The sequence below is a fragment of the Mustelus asterias genome, unplaced genomic scaffold (genome assembly GCF_964213995.1).
Source record: "Mustelus asterias unplaced genomic scaffold, sMusAst1.hap1.1 HAP1_SCAFFOLD_98, whole genome shotgun sequence".
In the NCBI taxonomy this organism is placed as follows: Eukaryota; Metazoa; Chordata; class Chondrichthyes; order Carcharhiniformes; family Triakidae; genus Mustelus; species Mustelus asterias.
The window spans coordinates 329,725-352,828 of record NW_027590146.1 but is presented as its reverse complement, the minus strand read 5'-3'; the positions used below and the strand labels follow the sequence as shown (position 1 = coordinate 352,828).

Genomic DNA, 23,104 nt, shown 5'->3' with positions numbered 1-23,104 from the left:
TCGGAGCCATCTGTGCCTCCGTCCCCGGAGTATGGGCTAAAACAAAGTTAGATACCGCTTTGACTAAAACGGACGCAATAAAGGGACCGGGACCAGAGCATAAGCCACACCGACAATACCCAATCAAACCAGAGGCAGAGAAAGCTGTAGTGGAGATCGTTAAAGGGTTAGTGGAAAGCGGGATTCTGAGAGAAACCACAAGCACCACTAACTCCCCAACACGGCCAGTGAGCAAGCCTGACGGAAGCTCCTCCCTCCTCCTCATTCTCTCCCCTCTCTCTATACCCTTCAATCTCTCTCCCTTCACTCGCTCCCCGTCACATTCTGTACCCCTCATACTCTCTCCCACTCAATCACTCTCCCCCTCTCTCCCCTTACTCTCCCACCCTCACTCTCTCTACCCTCTCACTGTGCCCTTCTCACTCTCCCCTCACTCTCACTCCCCTCACTCTCTCACTCCCCTCACTCTCCCTCCCCCTCTCCCACATCCTCCCCCCTCCCTCACACACACTCTCCTCACACTCTCTCAGCCCTCACACTATTCCACTCTCTCCCCGTCACTCGCTCCCCCCTCACTCACTCTTCACCTACTTCCCCTCACTCCGCTCCCCTCACTCTTTCCCCGACACTCTCCCTCCCCCGTGCTCTCTCCTCGATCACCGTCACTATCTCCCCTCACTCCCCACTCTCCCTCACTCGTCTTCTCCGACTCCCTCCTCACTCCCTCTCCCCCCATGCTCTCTCCCTGTCACACTCTCCCATCTCTTGCTCTCTCCCCTCACACTTTCCTCGTTCACTCTCATCCCTCTCACTCTCCCCCATCACACACTCTCCTCTCATTCTCTCCCCGTCACTCTCTCTCCCTCATTCTTTCTTCATCCACTCTCACCCTCCCACCCTCTCCCCCTCACTCTCACCCTTCACCCTCCCTAACCTCACTCTCTCCCCTCACACTATCACCTGTTCAATCTCACCCCCTCGTTCCACCTCCCCTCACCGCCTCAGTCTCTCCCCTTCACTATTCCACTCACTCTATTCCCCCCCCCCACTATTCCCCCTTCACTCTCGCTCCCCTCAGCCTCTCTTCCTCTCACTCTTCCTCCCAAAACTCCCTCCCCCTCACTCTTCCACTCACCCTCTCTGCTCATTACCGCTCCCTCATGCCCTCGCACACTCCCCCCTCACTGTCTCCTCCCCACTTAATTCTCCCTCACCCTCTCTACCCCTCACTCCCTCCCCCTCATTCTCTCCCCCTCAATTCCTTCCCCTTCACTCTCTCCCCCTCAGTCTCTGCCCTCACACTCTCCCCTTTACTTTTCCTCCCTTAGCCTCTCTCCCCTCACACTCTCTCCCCTCACACATTCCCCTCATTCTCTCCCATCACTTTCTCCTCCTCAATTCCTTCCCCTTCACTCTCTCCCCCTCATTCTCTGCTCTCTCACTCTCCCGCCTCACACTCTCCTCTTTACTTTCCCTCCCTTAGTCTCTCTCCCCCCTCATTCTCTTCCCCCTCACTGTCTTCCCCCAGTCTCTCCCCTCACACTAACCCACCTCAGACACTCCCCTTTACTGTCCGTCCCCTCAGCCTCTCTCCCCTTATTCTTTCCCCTCACTCTATCTCCCCCATCACTCGGTTACCCTTTCTCTCGCTTCCTCTCACTTTCTCCCCCTCAGTCTCTCTCTCCTCACTCTCTCTCATTTCTCCTCACCTTCTCTCGCTTCCCCTCGCTCTCTCTCGCTTCCCATCACCCACTCCTCCTCAGTCTCCCCTCACTTGGTCTCTGCTCTCCCCACTCGCTCTGCCCATCGCTCTCTCTCCCCTCACTCCATCTCCCTTTGCCCTCTACCCTCACTCACTCTCTCCCCCTCACTCGCTCTTCACTTACTCTGCCCCTCACTCTATCACCTCTCACTCTCTCCCCGTCAATCCCTCTCCCCTTACTCTCTCCCTCCTCTGACTCTCTCCCCTCACGCATTCTTCAACGTCTTTACCCCTCCTCTCTTCCTTCACTCTTATTGAACCATTGAATTCAGCCACTTAAACCCTGTTCGGGAATTAAGCAAATACAAAAGTGCCCCTGAGATTAGGCCGTGAATTGAGGCCTAGTCACACAGGCCTTGAATTGAGGCCCAGTCACACAGGCCTTGAATTGAGGCCCAGTGAAACAGAACAATCCTTTCCATGCACAAATCCCAGCGCCCTGTCTAAAAACACGAGGACTCTGGGATGGAGAACAAGCCTTTCCCCAGGCTCAGGAATGTGAATTTCAGCTCCCTCTCCCTCCCGAGTGCTTCACAGTGAGAGAGGGAGACTAAGAATGTTACAAAGAGAAACTCAGTAAAAGTAGATTGAAGCGCTGCCCTGGGCTCTCACACAGCACCGTGACATTACTGAGAGTAAAACACAGGCACTGTCCAATTGGCCAATTAAACCGGGTCCCAATCGCAGCCTTTTTCATTCCAAGCCCCTGTGAGAACTCGATCGAAACGCCCTCTCTGCAGCTCTGCCTTACCTTGTTCCTCTCCATAATCCCACCCTCCTTTCACTCAATCTTTTATGTTTAAAATGTGGACACTGATACAGTGTGAGGAATATGGGGCAGGGAGGAGGCACAGAACATGAGTACACAGCAAGATCCCACACACACACAGTCTGAACATGGCCAGATACAATGTGATATTTAAGTGAGATTGGGGTAAAGTGAGTGGACAATGAGGGACCACACCTCTCCCTCTCTCCGCCCCTCTTCATTCCACCCCTCCCCAGTTGAAATAAGGGGACATCACTCCAAATTTGGTGCTGTTTGTACATTTGACATGAACAGGGAACCTTCCACTTCTAGCACAGTCACTCCTCTCTGTTTCTCTCTCTGATTCCCTCTCTCTTTTACCTCCACCATCTCTGCCCCTATCCACCCCCCTCTTCTCTCTCTCCTGCTCTTGATGATCTATCTCTGTTCTCTCTCTCTCTCTCCTGCCTGTTTATCTCCCCCTATCTCTGTATGTACCCATCCCCTTCCTCTCTCTCTCTCTCTCCTGCACTTGATGCTCTATCTCTGTTCTCTCTCTCTCTGCCTGTTTATCTCCCCCTATCTCTGTGCCCTCCTCTCTCTCTCTCTCTCTCGCCTGCTCTGGATAATCTCTCTCTCTCTCTCTGATGATGAATCTGGATTGAAATGCTCTCTGAAAGGTTTCTGTCTGACCATTTTAAATCATGTCACCCTGTGACCACTGTTTGTGTTGATCACTGATTCACATTGAGAAATGAGGCTGGGGGCAGTGGTGGGAGATGGAAGCAATCACAGTCAGTTGTCAGTGCACTGAACTTGGGGAGCAGAACCACGGTCTCCCAGCAGGATAGGCTGCAGGGAAAATACACACAGCAAGATCCCACAAGCAAACTGCTCTGTTACCCTCCCGTCCCCCCGCCCCTCACTGTTACCCTCCATTTCCCATTTCTCTCTCTGATAACTCACAATCAGAGGAGAACGATGGGAGACAGAGAGAGAGAGAGAGAGCAGGAAAACCCACAATCACATCCTGAATTAAATGCATTATTTTGTTTTTAACCATCGAGTTCTCCCACTTCAGCACTGACACTGTTCGGGAATGAAGCAAATACAAAAGGACATTCTGAGGGCCCTCTGAGATTAGGCCTTGAATTGAGGCCTAGTCCCAGAGGCTGCATTAAACCTCGGGGACAGAGGACAGTTTTCTCCCCCCTCCCACAGTGAATGTGGACAATCCTCCCCAGCAAGATGCAACACAGAAGCAAATAGGTGGAGCAACCGGGAAGAATTGCAGGAAAGTGAGTGAAAAAACGTCCTCGCCCTCTCCCTCCCCCTCCCTCATTCTCTCCCCCTACTCTTGCCCTCTCTCTCCCTCCTCCTTGCAAACTCTGCCTCCCTCACACTTTCCCCTCTTTTCCACTCTCTCTCCCACTGATTTTCTTCCCTTCACTACCCTCACAGAGGGTAGTGGTCGAAGGGTCTTTTTCCGGCTGGAGGTCTGTGACCAGTGGTGTTCCGCAGGGCTCTGTACTGGGACCTCTGCTATTTGTGATACATATAAATGATTTGGAAGAAGGTGTAACTGGTGTAATCAGCAAGTTTGCGGATGACACGAAGATGGCTGGACTTGCGGATAGTGAAGAGCATTGTCGGACAATACAGCAGGATATAGATAGGCTGGAAAATTGGGCGGAGAGGTGCCAGATGGAATTTAATCCGGATAAATGCGAAGTGATGCATTTTGGAAGAAATAATGTAGGGAGGAGTTATACAATAAATGGCAGAGTCATCAGGAGTATAGAAACACAGAGGGACCTAGGTGTGCAAGTCCACAAATCCTTGAAGGTGGCAACACAGGTGGAGAAGGTGGTGAAGAAGGCATATGGCATGCTTGCCTTTATAGGATGGGGTATAGAGTATAAAGGCTGGAGTCTGATGATGCAGCTGTATAGAACGCTGGTTAGGCCACATTTGGAGTACTGCATCCAGTTCTGGTCGCCGCACTACCAGAAGGACGTGGAGGCATTAGAGAGAGTGCAGAGGAGGTTTACCAGGATGTTGCTTGGTATGGAGGGTCTTAGCTATGAGGAGAGATTGGGTAAACTGGGGTTGTTCTCCCTGGAAAGACAGAGAATGAGGGGAGATCTAATAGAGGTGTACAAGATTATGAAGGGGAAAGATAGGGTGAACGGTGGGAAGCTTTTTCCCAGATCTGAAGTGACGTTCACGAGGGGTCACGGGCTCAAGGTGAGAGGGGCGAGGTATAACTCAGATATCAGAGGGATGTTTTTTACACAGAGGGTGGTGGGGGCCTGGAATGCGCTGCCAAGTAGGGTGGTGGAGGCAGGCACGCTGACATCGTTTAAGACTTACCTGGATAGTCACATGAGCAGCCTGGGAATGGAGGGATACAAACGATTGGTCTAGTTGGACCAAGGAGCGGCACAGGCTTGGAGGGCCGAAGGGCCTGTTTCCTGTGCTGTACTGTTCTTTGTTCTCACCCTCTCTTTTCCTCACTCCCTCCCCCTCATGCCCTCCCAGTCACTTTCCTCCTCACTTAATTTCTCCCCCCCCTCACTCCCTCCCTCAATTCCTTCCCTTTCACTCTCTTCCCCCTCAGTCTCTGCCCTCACACTCTCCCCTTGACTTTCCATCCCTTAGTCTCTCTCCCTTCACACTTCCCCACTCGCCCTCCCCTCTCTCTCCTCCTCACTCTGTCTTCACTCTCTCCCTTCCCCTTCAGTGTCTTTCCCCCTCAGTCTTTTCCGTCACACTATCCCACCTCAGACCTTCCACTCTCTTCCCCTTCAGTCTTTTCCGTCACACTATCCTGCCTCAGACACTCCCCTTCACTATCCGTCCCATCAACCTCTCTCCCGCTTATGCTCTCTCCCCTCAGTTGCTCTTCACTTACTCTTCCCCTCACTCTCTCCTCTGACTCTCTCCCAGTCAGTTCCTCTTCCCGTTCTCTCCCTCCTCTGACTCTCTCCCTCATTCTTCACCTTTCTCCCCCTCTCACCGTCCCTTCACTCCATCTACGCTCACTTTCTCCTTCACTCTACCTCTCATTCTCTTCTCTCTCCTCCTCACTTTCATCCCCCACTCTCCCTCCCCTCTATCTCTCCCCTCCCCCTGCGTCCCTCGCACTCCCCTCTCATTCTCTTATCTCTCATGCGCTATCTTCCCGTCACTCTCCCTCCCCTCCTCACAATCTCCCTCCCCCATTCCCTGCCTCACTTTTCACCTATTCTCCTCCTCATTCGATCTCCCATCGCGCTCTCCCCTCACACCATCTGCCCTCAACCTCACTCCCCCTCACTCTTTCTGCTCACTCTCTCTCATTGAGTGTATGTAAGACAGAGATAGACATGTTCTTGATTGGTCAGGGGATCAAATGTTATGGGGGAAAGACGGGAGAATGGGTTTGGAAACTTATCAGCCGTGATTAAATGGTGGAGGAGACTCGACGAGCAGAATAGCTGAATTCTGCTCCTGTATCTTATGGTCTTTTCAGTTTCACGCTCACTGTTAGCTACAGTATTTACACCAGTCCCCCGCTCTTTATTAGCTTGTGTACGTATTAGTTTCAGCATTCCAATGATTCACAATTAGCATTTAACTAATTAACCAATAAGCATTTAATTGTAAATAACTACAGTTATACAGATGATAAAATTAGGAATATCCATTACAATTACAGAGCAGCAACATTAACCCTTTCTCTTCCAAGACTCGATAACACAGATCATGTCACATACTGAGCAGTTTTCAGTTAAAACTAGCACAGACCAGACAACACAAAGTTAGTTTAAATTGCAATAACAGATGATATGAATAGTTTGTTCTGAAGAAATGATATTAATTTGAAAGTGCTTAATTCATAGTCTTTGAAGAATTTCCCCGATTCAATGTGAAGCTTTTAATGGTGTAGAATATCTACCCACTTTTCAGCGCCGGCATCTGCAACTGTAGATGGATGAAAAGCAACAATCCGACAAACACCAGGTAATATCTGTCATGGTAAAATAAACAGTTTGATAAATAATGGTAATATCTGACATCATGCATCTGTCCTGAGATCTTTGGGATAATCCAAAATAAATCATACATTCAGAAATTAAATAAAGCTGAGGTGAGTGTGCAGGAACAGAGTGAAATTGTGAATTCTACCTTTCTATGCTCTCGCTCTGTATCTGCTCAGTGAGATATAAGGAACAAGGAAAGAGGAAACTGCATTTCCGAGGCTCCGATCCTGTGCAATGCTGCGCCAGTGTTCCTGTGTTGCTTTCGTTCGAGGGATGTCGGTTTCAGAGGAAATGCTATCACTGTTGTCCAATTAAATCATTTGGTTGTGGGGTGCTGAGAATTCATTCACCGCTGTAATGCATGGGTTTGTGATGTGTGTTTCTGTGGGTGTATGGCTGCGTGTTATGTGTATTTCAGAGAGATTCTGTGTTTCTCTCTGTAAGTCTCTCTGTGTCTCAGTACGTGGGTAAGAGTGTGCAAGTGTCTGGGTTTGTATGTGTGTGTTTGTGAGAGTATGGATCTCTGTGCCCGTGAGCATGTGTGAGAGTTTGTCAGTGTGTGAATGTGTGTGGGTGCCAGTTTGTGTCTGTGTGTCTGGAGGGATGTGTGTAGGATGCACAGATGCGTGTATGTGTATGATTATGTGTCTGTGTGTCGGTTTGCATGATTGTGCCTCTCTGTGTGTTGCTCTGTGTGTCTCTCTGTGAGCGTGTGTGAGAGATTGTGATTGTGTGTTTTTGTATGGGGATGTCAGTGACTCTGTGTGATTGAGATTATAAATCAGAAACACATTCCACCTTTGGATTGGAATCACTTTAATCAACCTGTGCATTCGGGATTGTAACAGTTCCAGAAATAATTGCAGTATCATTTACCGTGTGTGTTGTGGGTTAAGGAATGGAAACCCTGCTTCACCAGAGTCAACACTGAAACTTTCCCAGATAAATATGTGGGAACTTTTGTTGAGGTTGATAATTGGCAGGGTAAACGGGGGGCGAGAGTGGAATGAGAGAATTTGGATTCCAACTGAGCTGCTCTCTGTCTCACCGAAACCTGTGGAATTGGAAAGCAAGAGCTGCAAAAGGGGAATAGTTTGGAAATTATTTTCTGTTTGAACACGGACAAAATGTGATTGAAGGTGGTAATTGTGTCTTAAAACGTTCGTATTCCCAATTTTCAAAGAATCAGTCTGTGAGATTGAGAGAATTATCTTGGAAACGTTAAAAGAACCGTGAGCAAGATCCCCTGTGTAAGATTAAACACTGACAATGTCTGACACAGGAATTACAGAGTGCAGCAGAGTTTACCCACTCCCATTCTGAATGGGATTCGTGTCTGATAACTGCACCAAATGTATACATTACAGTCTGAGATCATCCCCAACTACAATCTCCAGACAATATCTCCCAGAGGGAATGAGGGAACAGAGTTCATGTACAGTGTCTGGTGATAAAAGGGTTAATTCACCAGCCGGGGTTCCTGCTGCAAACTCCAATCCCTGTCAATATTGTTCAATATTCACGCTGCAGTAACCGGTTCCCAGATGCAGACATGGGACTTACTGAACTTGTCTGAGGCTCACAGAGAGCAGCGCCTGCAGTAGCTGTGAGCCACCAGCAGATGGTGGCATTGTGTCACTTTAATCACCAGACAGTGAAAGAGGTTTTGAGGAGAGGCTGGTGGAGCCTTTAATTCATTCACAGAGACAGAGAGGAAACTCTGACAAGATTGACCAATCTGCCCTCTGCTGGGTACTGTCAGAATCACACACACACTGTTCTCTCTCTGGAGAATGATCTCTGCTGCTCCATTTTGAAAGGAGGTTGAAGACTCTGTTGCTGAGAACACTGACAACACATTGCTGCTTAAACAATGGTTTGCAGCAATCTTTCCTTCAATGTGGAGACTAAAACTACAACAGTTTTCCAGCTGGGAAACCAGGTAAGCAGGGAAATCAGTGCCAGGCTGGAGGGGCTGGTGGAATAGGGAGGGAGAGGGGCAGGAATGAAGGGTTTGGAAGGAGCTGTCGAAGATCTTCACAATTCAGGATTTCACTGTAACCGGTGGAGCAGCAATGTTTATAGATTGAAATGTTCACACTATCACTGTCAGTCCCCGTCTGGATCCCCGCAGCGACTCCAGCTGTCTCTCTCCATTTTGACTGAACTGATTATGACACAGCCTGAAACAGAGTAAAGATGAAACAGGAAATAAACAGATTGAACAACAGAGTAAATAACAGGAGACTGGAGTTAATGGGACAAATCTTCTGGTCTCTGGATCGCCAGAGGCCAGACACACATCCGAAGATGAGCATCGGGACCCTGTGGATGTCCTGACGCACTGATCTACCTGGGAATTGTCCCAGAGGTATTAACTACTATTGGGGAACTCCCCTGCTGCAGTTAGAGTCAGATACTTGGGACAGATCCACAAAGTTTACCTGGATAGTTACTCAGGTAATGTTAGACAGCTCACCACCTGGGCTAATACCTGAATAGCACACCCGAGTCCCCCAATCACTTCCCACTGATCCCCATACTCCACCTCCCACAATCCGACTAGACCCACTCAGAGTCTCAGAGGTTTACAGCATGGAAACGGGCCCTTTGGCCCAACTTGTCCATGCCACCCTTTTTTAAAAAACTAATCCCAATTACCCGCATTTGGCCCATATCCCTCTATACCCATCGTACCCATGTAACTAGCTAAATGCTTTTTGAAAGATAAAATTGTACCCGCCTCTACTACTGCCTCTGTCAGCTTGTTCCAGACACTCACCACCCTCTGTGTGAAAGAATTGTCCCTCTGGACACTTTTGTATCTCTCCCCTCTCAACTTAAACCTTTGCCCTCTAGTTTTAGACTCCCCTAAGGTCACCCCTCAGCCTCCTACACTCCAAGGAAAAAAGTCCCAGTCTATTAGCCTCTCCTTGTAACTCAACCCATCAAGTCCCAATAGCATTCTAGTAAATCTTTTCTGCACTCTTTCTAGTTTAATAATATCCTTTCCATAATAGGGTGACCAGAACTGTGTACACAGTATTCCAAGTGCACCATTTTGTATCTCTCCCCTCTCATTTCATACATTAACAGTCACAGTCAGAGCATCTAATCAGTGTCCATGGACACATCAACTGCACTGCCCTCATCGACCTTCTTGGTTACCCCTTCAAAAAACTCAATCAAATTTGTGAACATGATTTTCCACTCACAAAGCCATGCTGACTGTCCCGAATCAGTCCTTGCATCTCGAAATGCCTGTAGATCCTGTCCCTCAAAATGCCTTCCAACAATTTACCCACCACAGATGTGAGGCTCACTGGCCTGTAGTTCCCAGGCTTTTCTCTGCAGCCCTTTTTAAACAAAGGCACAACATTTGCCACCCTCCAATCTTCAGGCACCTCACCCGTGACTATCGATGATTTAAATATCTCGGCGAGGGGACCCGCAATTTCCTCCCGAGCCTCCCACAACGTCCTGGGATATATCTCATCAGGTCCCACAGATTTATCGACTTTGGTGCGCTTTGAAACTTCCAGCACCTCCTTCTCTGTAATATGTTCACTCCTCAAGACATCAATATTTATTTCCCCAAGTTCCCGTAACATCCATGCTTTTCTCAACAGTAAATACTGATGAGAAATATTCATTTAGGATCTCACCGATCTCTTGTGGATCCACACATAGATTGCCTTGTTGATCCTAAAGAGGCCCTACTCTCTCCCTTGTTACTCTTTTGCCCTTTATGTATTTGTAGAAGCTGTTTGGATTCTCCTTTGCCTTATCTGCCAAAACAATCTCATGTCCCCTTTTTGCCCTCCTGATTTCTCTCTTAACTCTACTCCTACACCCCCTGTACTCTTCAAGAGATTCACTTGATCCCAGCTGCCTATGCACGTCATGTACCTCTTTCTTCTTCTTGACCAGGGCCTCAATATCCCGAGTCATCCAGGGTTCCCGACTTCTGCCAGCCTTGCCCTTCACTCTGAGAGGAATGTGTTTACCCTGAACCCTGGTTAACACACTTTTGAAAGCCTCCCACTTCCCAGACATCCCTCTTCCTTCCCACAGACTCCCCCAATTAACGTTTGAAAGTTCCTGCCTGATACCATCAAAATTGCCCTTGTCCCAATTTAGAATATTAACTTTTGGGACAGACCTATCATTCTCCATAGGTATCTTAAAACTAATAGAATTATGGTCACTGGTCCCAAAGTGATCCCTCACAAACACTTCTGTCACCTGCCCTTCCTTATTTCCCAAGAGGAGGTCACGTTTTGCCCCCTCTCTAGTCGGGCCATCCACAGACTGAATGAGAAATTCCTCCTGAATCCACTCAACAAATTTCTCTCCATCCAACCCTCTAATACTATGGCTGTCCCAGTCGATGTTGGGAAAATTAAAATCTCCGACTATTACTGCCCTATTTTTCTTGGAGCGACCTGTCATCTCCTTACATATTTGCTCCTCAATTTCCTGCTGACTATTTGGGGGCCTACAGTACAACCCTATCAAAGTGATTTCCCCCTTCTTCTTCCTCAGTTCTACCCATATAGACTCAGTGGCCGAACCCGCGGATATATCCCCTCTCAGTACGGCCGTGATGCTTTCCCTAATCAAAAGTGCAACTCCCCCTCCTCTCTTACCTCCTGTTCTATCTTTCCGATAGCATCTGTACCCTGGAACATTGAGCTGCCAGTCCTGTCCCTCCCTTAGCCATGTTTCAGTAATTGCTATAATATCCCAGTCCCACGTACCCATCAATGCCCTGAGTTCATCTGCCTTGCCCGTCAGGCCTCTTGCATTGAAATAAATGCAGTTTAATCTGGACTTCCCTTGCTCTCTGTCTTGCTTCTGTCTGATCTGTCTGGTACTAGGATTACCGACACTGCCTTTACTAATTAATGTGCTCTCTTTAACTTCCGTGCTGTCCTCAAACTTCTCTTTTGTCTCCCTACTGCTTTGGATCCCACCCCCCTGCCAACCTCGTTTAAACGCTCCCGAGCTGTTCGAGCAAATCTCCCCGCCAGGATGTTAGTCCCCCTCCAGTTCAAATGTAACCCATCCTTCTTGAACAGATCAGCCCTTCCCCAGAAAAGATCCCAATGATCCAAAAATCTAAATCCCTGCCCCCTGCACCAGCTCTCAAGCCAGTCATTCATCTGCCTAATCCTCCTATTCCTACTCTCACTAGCACGTGGTACCGATAGTAGTCCTGAAATTACTACCTTCGAGGCCCTACACGTTAGCCTTCTGCCTAACTCTCTATATTCACATTTCAGGACCTCATCCCTTTTCCTACCTATGTCGTTGGTACCAATATGTACAACGACCTCTGGCTGCTCACCCTCCCCCTTAAGAATGTCCTGCAATCGCTCAGAGACGTCCTTGACCCTGGCACCAGGGAGGTAACACACCATCCTGGAGTCTCGATTGCAGCCACAGAATCGCCTGTCTGTGCCTCTAACTAGCGAGTCCCCTATTACTACTGCTCGCTTGCTCTTTGCCCGACCCTGTCCCACAGCAGAACCAGCTGTGGTGTCACAGGCCTGGCTACTGCTGGTATCTCCCCCTGACAGGCTATCACTCCCGTAAATCATCTCTCCCTCCCCTCCCGCCCGACTACCTCCCACTAGCCCTTGAACAAATCTGACTAAACCTCCCAACTTGGCCTCATCCGTCCCACCCTCTCCTGACCTGACATAGAAACATGGAAGATAGGAGCAGGAGGCGGCCATTTGGTCCTTTAAGCCGACTCCACCATCCATCACAATCATGGCTGATCGTCCAACTCAAAAGCCTAATCCTGCTTTCTCCTCATAACCTTTGATCCTGTTCACCCCAAGTGCTATATCCAGCCGCCTCTTGAATACATTCTTGACTATATCTCTGACTTAAACTGATTACTCAAGAACCAACCCCAACCCACTACTCTCCAAAGCTATTAACCAATCCCAACCCCCGACCACGCAACCAAATCTAACTAGACACCCAACATTACCAACTCCCAGCCACCATCCAAACTGCTGATTAACCCTCCAACCCAACACAATACAACTCGACCACTCTTCCGACACCCAGAACTAATCCTTGAACCTCTCCTCAGCTCCCTGACTAACCATTCATCCAACGACACACCAACCCATTCACTCCCACAATCAACTAACACTTCTGGAGCTCCCCGGGGTCACTGTGCTGTAAATAAGGTGTGCTCGCTCTACCTCAAATCCACTCTGCTCTGATGGAGCTCCCCGGGGTCACTGTGCTGTAAATAGGGTGTGTGCTCTCTCTTCCCCGACTCTACTCTGCTGTGATGGAGCTCCCCGGGGTCACTGTGCTGTAAATAGGGTGTGCGCTCTCTCTTCCCCGACTCTACTCTGCTGTGATGGAGCTCCCCGGGGTCACTGTGCTGTAAATAGGGTGTGTGCTCTCTCTTCCCCAACTCTTGTCTGCTCTGACGGAGCTCCCCGGGGTCACTGTGCTGTAAATAGGGTGTGTGCTGTCTCTTCCCCGACTCTTGTCTGCTCTGATGGAGCTCCCCGGGGTCACTGTGCTGTAAATAGGGTGTGTGCTGTCTCTTCCCCGACTCTTGTCTGCTCTGATGGAGCTCCCAGGGTCGCAGTGCTGAAGATCCTGGGAGAAATATGCAGCAGTTTCAGGTTGGGAGAATTTTTAAACATACCGACAATCTGCTTACCATTGCTGCTGCTTGGAAGATTCAGGCACATTTATATTTTAAATCCATTTATATTTTAATTGTTACTCTGAAAATTAACACAAACACTCACCAGATCTCCTCCAGACTGCTGCAGGTCAGTATGAGGCGGCGGAGAGCAGGGACAGATTGATCTGTGAAGGAGTTTGTTCCCAGGGACAGAAACCTCAGTGGCTGTTTTGTACAGAGAGCGGAGGCGAGATCCTCAGCACAAGAATCTGAGAGAGCGTTATTATCGAGACTGGAGACCAGAGAGAGGAATAACAGGAATCAGGCTCAATCCCCAGTGTTTTAAACAATACTGTTAATAACAATAATAATGTATTGTATCAGACATTCCAAAAACACAACCTGCATTTCTGTAGAATGAGGAAATACTCAATGCTGAAAATGAAATATAAATAAACTGGAAATGCTCAGCAGGTTCGCTAAATACGTGTGAAGAGAGAAACAGGGGTAAAGTTTGAGCTTCCATTGGAACTGGGAACGGGCAGTGAATTGACAGGTTTGAAGTGACAGCGGTGGGTGGCTGGGGAAGAAACAAAGAAAGGACAAACTGGAATTACAGGAGTGATTAAATGATAAAAGTGATGATGGGACAGGACCATAATCACAGGATCACCATGTCCTTACTCGGAGTGGCTCGGGAGGGACATGGGATGGTCAGTGGTTTGGGAATGCAGTTTGTGGTGAGGTTGAAGATAATGGCTGTGATTTTACCAGAAGCTCTGAAGTCCCAGCATGGGGATTGGGAATGGGTGGTGTGTCCGTGTGGGCAGGATAGGCAGAGTTATGAAGGTGATATTGTCAGAGGGGGACAATTAACGGCTGGCAGGCAGGGGGAGCTGCCCACTGAGGCAGCCCGGGCACGGGGCAGTCCCGGTTCAGGCAATGCTGGCACCATCTCCAAAGGCAGCAGGACTTTCAAACACAGCAGCTCTGGAGGGAGCAGCGAGGGAGCTCTGCTTATTGAATGAAGGACTGAAATGTCAGAAAGCAGAGCAAGGCTTGCCCCCCCCCCCCCCTCCCTGGAGGGGCTCCTCCCAGCTGCTCAGGCTCAGAGGGAGGTCCTGTTCCCTCAGGATGGGAGGAGATTATCCCATCGGTATAAGCCAGTCTGGATGGAGATTGCTGGGAGGTGAGCAGGTTTCAGACACGTGGTTACAGAGTGGAAAAGGATCAATGTCCTGATGTGTTCTGCCACGGTGAGTGCAGCACAGCCTGATATGTGAATAAGGATGAGGGGGAAATTGTGGAAAGAACATCTCCACCCAGACACTGGCAATGCAAAGGACTTGCAGAATGTCACTGGCTGTCCTGTCTGGAGACAATACACATCTCTGTAACCTGTGCTTAATGCTGCCTTCTCTCACATTATCTGTCTCTTTAAGACCTGGTTGGCTGTCGGGATTCGCATTCTAATCAGTATTCTGGAACTTGATTTTGTGTCTCTGTGCCCTGTTTGAGAGCAGATTTCCACTCCATCTGACGAAGGAGCAGCGCTCCGAAAGCTAATGCTTTTGCTACCAAATAAACCTGTTGGACTTTAACCTGGTGTTGTTAAAACTCTTACAATGCAAAGGCAGCAGCATTGACTGTCAGAGACATGTCCGTTAGGCTGCCACCAGCATAGGCTCGAGCAGGGCTAACCAACATATTCACTGGGCAAACACACGTCAATGTTTTTCTCACTCAAGCGGCCGATGAGTAAATTTCAGAATGATAAAGTTTGGCACAGCAGAAATTTCAATTAAAAACTAAACTGAGATATGAAAAGAAACAACTTGCTGAGCACAATAATGAGTAATAAATAAAGATGATTATTAGAGTTTAATCCTCATCAATCACAAATTGTTTCTCTCCCACATTTGCTGCAGATTGGCTCAAAATCCTATCAGCAGCAAACATGGGAAAGAAATGGGATGTGATTGGAGGAGCAGCTCCATGCAGATTCTTCCATTCAAACTGAACTGTGTGACTGAGATTCTGGAAACTCGCTCCGGGGGCCGCATTGAGGGGCTTCGAGGGACACATTCACCCCTTGGTCCACACGTTGGACAACCCTGGGCTACTGCATGTGTTTGATGGGTGAGTAACAATTTATGTGTTTGGAAAGAGAGCAAACATCATCAGGGAATGAGTGAAGAAGAGTGGAGACGTCCAGGTCTTGCCATCCTTACACCAATGGAAGATGAAGTGCTGGATCAGGAAGGCCTGGGGGCAGAGTGGGTAATTACTGCTGGTGGGATGGGTTGAGTGGGTGGCCTAATGAATGGGCACAGGAGAGCGTCTGGTGAGGACAAAACATAGAGCTTGTTTATCCATCACTGGTCACAGAGAGCAGTCTGAAGGACGTATTGGGATAAGAACAAAATACCTAGGAACAGGAGAAGGTCATTCAGCCCCTCGAGCACACTCCATCACGGCTGATCTAATTGTAGTCTCAACTCTTTTCCCCGTAACCCTTGATTCGCTTCTCAATCCAAAATCATTCTTAACTCAGCCTTGAATATATTCAATGACTCTGCCGCCACGAGTCTCCAGGGAAGAGAATTCCACTGACCAGCCACCATCTAAGAAAATAAATTTCTCCTCAACTCAGTCTTAAGGGACTGACAATTACATTTTAAAATCTTTCCCCTTGTTCTGGTCTCTCTGACAAGAAGAAACAGCCTCTCAGCAACCACCCTGTCTCATCCCCTCAATGCGATCACCTTTTAATCTTCTGAACTTTCATAGATATTGCTCCAATCTGCTCAAATTGTCCTCGTACAATAAACCTCTCCATCCCAGGAATCAGCCGAGTGAACTTACTCTGAACTGGTTCCAATACAATTCTATCCTTTTGTAAGTAAAGAGCTCAACACTGTACACATTACTCCAGTTGTGGAGCCTCCCTGAGCCTCTCCACATCCCCTTGAAACATCTTTGCATCCTCCTCACAATTCCAGATTTTCACCTCGTTTTCCATTATTCGCAAATTTGGAAATATTATATTTGATCCCCACATCCATATCATTGATATAGATTCTGAATAGCTGAGACCCAAACACTGATCCCTGCCGTACTCCACTAGTTAGAGGCTGTCAACCCAAAAGAAACCCATTTATTCCAACTCCTTGTTTCTGTCCATTGATCAGTTCTCAATCCATGCTGGTATATTCCTCCCAATCCCACGTGCTCCAATTTTATTTAATAACCTCTTGTGTGTGAATCATGCAACTATAGAATCCCCAGTGTAGGAATTGTCATTCGGCCCATCGAGACACACCGACAGAGTAACTTACCACGGTCCGCTCCCCATAAACTCACAAATTTACTGGGGCTAATCCACCTAACCTACATATCTTGGGACACGAAGGGCAATTTTACCATGGCCAATCCATCTACCATACATATCTTTGGAGTGTGGGAGGAAACCGGAGCACCCAGAGGAAACACACGCAGACACAGGGAGAATGTGGAAACTCCACACAGTCACCCAAGGCTGGAATTGAACCCGGGCCCCTGGCTGTGATGCAACAATGTTAACCACTGTGTCACCGTGCCAGCCTTTCATAAATCCATGTTGGCCCTGTCTAATCCTGCCATTAATTTCAAAGTGTTCTGTTCTCTCTTCCTTTATTATAGATTACTATAGGATTTCCATACCATCAATGTCAGACTAATAGATCTGCAGTTGCCCGGTTTCCCGTAACCCCACATATTTACGCCGCTAATCCCCCTAACCTACACATCTTGGACACTAACGGGCAATTTAGCACGGCCAATCCACCTAACCTACACAGTTTATTTGGACTATGGGAGGAAACAGGAGCAGCCGGAGGAAACCCACACAGACACGGGGAGAACGTGAAAACTCCACAGACAGTCGTCCAAGGCTGGAATGAATCCGGGTCCCTGACGCTGTGAGGCAGCAGTGCCAACCCCGGTGCCACATCTTCACTTAATCTAATACACTCCTTGAATTAGCAACGGCTGGAACACTTCTGCTGCTCTTCTCCAAATGAAAGGAATCTATTTTTGTTGGAAACGCCACACATTTGCACATCACCATGTCTTAAACAGCTTGTTGTGTGATTGGCACTGGAACGTGCTTCTCCAAGAAATTGCTTGAATAGATTCTGTGAACGAATCTTCTTTTCAACTTTTGACAATCTGAGCGATTTATACAGTAAATGGAAGCAGCCACAGGAGCATTGACCTACAGAGGGATCTGTGTGTACAAGTCTACAGATCCCTGAAAGTGGCAACACAGGTGGATGAGGTGGTCAATAAGGCAGACAACATGCTTGTCTTCATCGACCGGGGCATCGAGTGTAAAAGTTGTCAAGTTATGTTACAGCTGCATGAAACTTCAGTTGGCCACATTGGAATATTGCTTGCAGTTCCGTTCGTGACACTCCCAGAATGATGTGGATGCTTTGGAGAGGGTGCAAGGAAGGTTTACCAGAATGTTGCCTGGTCAAGGACGGTTAGGTTATGAGGGGACATTGTATAAACACAGATTGTTTCACTACAAAAAAGGGAGGCTGAGGGGTGACCTGATGGAGGTATCCACAATTATGAGAAGCATCAATATGGTGGATAGTCGGAGACTTTTCTCCAGGGTGGAATGGTCAACTACAAGAGGGCACAGGATGAAGGTTAGAGGAGCAAAGTTTGGAGGGAGGTGTGTGGGGTAAGTTTTCACCCAGAGGGTGGTGGGTGCCTGGAAGGCACTGCCAATGGAGGTGGCAGAAGCAGGCACGTTTCCAATGTCCAAGGTGCATCTTGGTAGATACATGAACAAGAGACAAACAGGAATAGAAACCGCAAATTGGCAGTAAGTTCTGGGTCTGAATAAGGGTTAGGAGGCGCCACAGGCTTTGTGGGCTGAAGGGCCTGTTACTGTGCTATGCGGTTCTTTGTTCTTCTTTGTATATGAAGATTAAAATCACCCGGGATTATTGCAATGTTTTTACAAGGCCCCATTATTTTTCCTGTGCATTGTGTCGGAGATTGTGACTGTTGTTAGGAGCCTATAAATGATTCCCACAAGAGAACTTTTAACTTTGCTCATACTTATCTCTATCCAATCTGATTCCGCATCTGGATCATTGGAACTAAGTTCACCTCTCGCGACTGTACTGACATCTGTTACTAACAGCGAGACTCCACCGCCATGTCCTGTCCTCCATTTACTGTCATCCACTCACTCTCCCCCTTTTCACTAATCAATGGATGTTGTGTCCGGGGAGAGCTGTGCACATCTGAGGAGGAGGAGAGGACCTCAGAGGGTGAACCGTAACATTATTCCCCCACTCCCTCAACATAAGGATTTGTGGGACTGACATCCCATTGCTCAGGGATCAGAGAGAGAAGCAACAGGAGTCAGAGGAAAAGCAGTTTTCCTTATTCATAACTGACGCCAATAGTAACGGGCAGTGTTTTTTTATACAAATACCAGTGGTGAAATTATGTTGTTGAATATTCAGTTATTATAAACACAATCTCACACAGTCTGCTACTTACTGCAGTTTCTGTATTTTACAGTCCGGATTCCTCAGAGCCACAGACAGCAGTTTCACTCCGGAATCTCCCAGGTAATTCTCACTCAGATCCAGATCTATCAGTGAGCGGTTTGTACTGAGAGCAGAGGCCAGGTCCTCGGCACAAGAATCGGTGAGATCGTTACCACGGAGACTGGAGATCAGAGAGAGAAAAATAACAGGAATCAGGGTAAATCCACAGTGTTTTTAAGAATATGATGATTAACAATAATAAGGTACAGCGCGGGACATTCAAGAAACACAACTTCAGTTGATACAGAAGGCAAAATTCGATTGATGCTGTAAATCTGAAATATGAATAAAACATGTTGGAAACTCTCAGCAGGACAGGCAACCTCTGTGAAGATAGAAACAGATTTAGTTTCAGTTCAATTCGCGAAACTTAGCAATGAATTAAATTGTTTTAAGTGACAGGGAGCTGGGGATGGGCGGGTGACAAGGAAAGAACAAAATGGAAGTGCCAGACTGATTAAACGACAAAAAGGATGATGGTGAAAGGGAAGAGCACAGGATTCCCATGTCCTTACCCTGAGTCACAGGGAGGGACATGGGATGGTCAGTGGCTCAGGAATGGAGTGTGAGGTGGGGTTGAAGATGATGCGACAGAAACCTTTTTCACACTGCCAGTGGTTCGGGTCTGGAATTACAGCCGGGAAGTGTGGTGGAGTGTGCTTCCCTTCATCGGCCGGGGCATTGAGTTTAAAAATTGGCAAGTCATGTTGCAGCTTTATAGAACCTTCGTTCGGCCGCACTTAGAATATAGTGTTCAATTCTGGTCGCCACTCTACCAGAAGGATGTGGAGGCTTTGGAGAGGGTACAGAAAAGATTGACCAGGATGTTGCCTGGTCTGGAGGGCATTAGCTATGAGGAGAGGTTGGAGAAACTTGGTTTGTTCTCACTGGAGCGACGGAGGTTGAGGGGAGACCTGATATAGGTCGACAAGATTATGAGAGGCATGGACAGAGTGGATAGTCGGAAGCTTTTTCACAGGGCAGAAGAGTCAATTGCTCGGGGGGCACAGGTTTAAGGTGCGAGGGGCAAGGTTTAAAGGAGATGTACGAGGCAGATTGTTTACACAGAGTAGTGGGCGCCTGGAACTCGTTGCTGGGGGAGGTAGTAGAAGCAGATATGGTGGTGACGTTTAAGGGGCGTCTTGACAAGTACATGAATAGGATGGGAATAGAGGGATATGGTCCCCGGAAGGGTAGGGGGTATTAGTTAAGTCAGGCAGCATGGTGGGTGCAGTCTTGGAGGGCCGAAGGGCCTGTTCCTGTGCTGTAATTTTCTTTGTTCTTGTGTTTCTCTCCAATAGAGAGAGAGACAATTTGTTACATGTAGCTTCAGGGATACAATTTAATAAACGTGCGGCAATGGGAGGAGATGGGATTCCATGAACCCCACAGCCGGTAAGAGGACCAAACCCTCAGATTTAGCATCATTCTACATCACACTCTAAACACCAAACCAAATGAACTAACCAACTCCACATATAACCAAACAGGCACATTAATATCTGACAGGTTCGGGAAATCCGTGCACTCAGGCAGCACAGGCAGAATCACAGAATTGTGACTGAGCAGGACGAGGCCATTCGGCCCATTGTGTCTGCACTGACTCTCCGAATGAGCAACTCACTAAGTGTCATTCCCCCCACCTTCCCCCCAAAACCCTGTGCATTCCAGAGCTTAACCACTGGCTGCAGGGGAAGGCCCCATTCAGGCAATGCTGGCCCCAGATTAAAAGGCAGCCAGCGGCACTTTTAAAGGCTCTGAAGGGAGCAGTGAGGGAGCCCTGGTTAATGAACAAAGAGCTGAAATGGCAGAAGGCAGATTAAACCCAATTCGCTGACACTTCCCTGGAAATTCTCAAGGATATATCGGTTTGGAGGGAGGCTCTGTTCCCTCAGGAGTGGAGGACGAGACCTGTCACATCAACCCAAGCAAGTCTGGATAGAAACTGCCGAGGGCCAGAGCAGGCAGCACGTGGCTGCAGTGAGGCAAAAGGATCAATAACCTGATATGTTCTGACAAGGTGAGCGTTAAACTTACAGGCTGATATGTGAATAAGGATGAAAGAGGAATGGTGGAAAGAACATCTCCACCCAGACACTGGCAATGTCCAGGCAGCAGCATCAATCTTCAGGAACATGTCAGCCTCTCTGTGAAGGATTCCGGTCAGTCAGAGATGACTGCTGCACTGCCGACACTGAGTGACCATCCTGGTGGTCCCATGATGGGTAGTCTGGCAGCACCATAGGCTTGTGTGTGTCTTTGATGGGTGAGTAACAATGGAAATTTATGTGCTTGTAGAAGAGGGCACTCAGCGTCAGAGAAGGAGCCAAGAGTGACAGTGTCTGGATTGTGTCATCCTTATGCCAATGGAAGATGCAGTGCTGGATCTGGGAGACCTGGAGGCTGGGTGGGCAATCGCTGATGGTGAGATGGGCTGTGGATCCAGAGAGAGTGAGTGAGTGAATAGATGGGCACAGGAGAGACTCTGCTGCTGAGTCCATAACTTGGAGCTTGTGTGTTCATCATTGGTCACATGGAGCTCTGGGTTAGGAACAGTCAGATGTTTAACAGCACCAGGTTAAAGTCCAACAGGTTTATTTGGTAGCAAATGCCACTCGCTTTCGGAGTGCTGCCCCTTCGTCAGGTGGAGTGTAGAAATGCTCACAAACAGGGCATACAGAGACACAAACTCAATTTACAGAATAATAACTGGAGTGCAGTCTTTACAGATAATCAAGTCTTAAAGGTACAAACAGTGTGAGTGGAGGGAGCATTAAGCACAGGTTAAAGAGATGTGTATTGTCTCCAGACAGGACAGCCAGTGAGATTCTGCAAGTCCAGACAAGCTGTGGGCCATTCGGCCCATCAATCCTTCACTAACAACAATCCCGCCCAGGCCCTATAACAGTAACCCTACATATTAACTCTGCAAATCCCCCTGACATGAAGTGTCAATTTACCATCGCCGCTCAAACTAGCGTGCACATCTTTGGCATGTGGGAGGAAACTGGAGTAACTGAAGGAAACCTGCGCAGACACGGAGAGTACATGCAAACTCCACACAATCTGTCACCCAAGGCCGGAATTGACACGGGTCTCTGGCGCTCTGAGTCAGCAGTGCTAACAGCTCTACCACCCTGCCGACCATGATCAGCTGTGGTTCGTCCCAATTGCAGTGAGTATAGGACGAATAATTTCTATATTTTTTCATAAGATAAGCCTGGCATGCTATGAAAGACTCAAGCCAACATTTTCTCAATTGTTTATAAAATACGTTCATAAGGTGACCAAAACTATATACGTTACTTCAGCTGTGCTGTGACCACAAACCTATCAGATTTGTGACTGGCGACCTTTGCTCCCAGGCGAATTGTCCCTCATTGCCTTTTCTGTTGATTTGTCAAAGCTGTCGGCTCTTATAATATGAAGTCATGTGATTGGATCAGGTTGGGGATTCTGAGAGTCAGCACACCCGAAGGTAGAAATTCAATACAGTTTGCAGTTGCCAATGACTGGACCTCAGAGGGTGAACCATAACATTATTCCCCCACTCCCTCAACATAAGGATCTGTGGGACTGACATCCCATTGCTCAGGGATCAGAGAGAGAAGCAACAGGAGTCAGAGGAAAAGCAGTTTTCCTGATTCATAACTGACGCCAATAGTAATGGGCAGTGTTTTTTATACAAATACCAGTGGTGAAATTATATTGTTGAATATTCAGTTATTATAAACACAATCTCACACAGTCTGCTACTTACTGCAGTTCCTGTATTTTACAGTCCGGATTCCTCAGAGCCACAGACAGCAGTTTCACTCCGGAATCTCCCAGTTTATTGACACCCAGATTCAGATCTATCAGTGAGCGGTTTGTACTGAGAGCAGAGGCCAGGTCCTCGGCACAAGAATCGGTGAGATCGTTAATACAGAGACTGGAGATCAGAGAGAGAAAAATAACAGGAATCAGGGTAAATCCACAGTGCTTTTAAGAATAAGATCATTAACAATAATAATGTACAGCGCGGGACATTCAATGAGTCTTCTGAGTGCAGTTAGACAGGGACACCAGGAGATGGAGACAGTGAGTATTCTAACTGAGTGCAGTTAAACAGAGACACCAGGAGATGGAGACAGTGAGTATTCTAACTGAGTGCAGTTAGACAGGGACACCAGGAGATGGAGACAGTGAGGGGGGTAACTGAGTGCAGTTAGACAGAGACACCAGGAGATGGAGACAGTGAGGGGGGTAACTGAGTGCAGTTAGACAGAGACACCAGGAGATGGAGAC

General features: G+C 48.0%; 1 protein-coding gene across 3 annotated transcripts in view; it reads right to left on the bottom strand.

The window, feature by feature from the left end:
- Nucleotides 1-6,133: 6,133 nt before the first annotated feature.
- Nucleotides 6,134-23,104, bottom strand: part of LOC144484294 (NACHT, LRR and PYD domains-containing protein 3-like) — a 58,881-nt gene continuing 41,910 nt past the window's right edge. For all 3 annotated transcript variants that reach the window (XM_078202821.1, XM_078202822.1, XM_078202823.1), the window contains exons 10-13: nt 22,578-22,748; nt 18,768-18,938; nt 13,327-13,494; nt 6,134-8,718 (exon numbers count right to left, since the gene is read on the bottom strand). In XM_078202821.1, the coding sequence (XP_078058947.1) occupies nt 8,631-8,718; nt 13,327-13,494; nt 18,768-18,938; nt 22,578-22,748 (598 nt within the window). In that variant the 3' untranslated portion in view covers nt 6,134-8,630. The remainder of the gene's footprint in view (nt 8,719-13,326; nt 13,495-18,767; nt 18,939-22,577; nt 22,749-23,104) is intronic.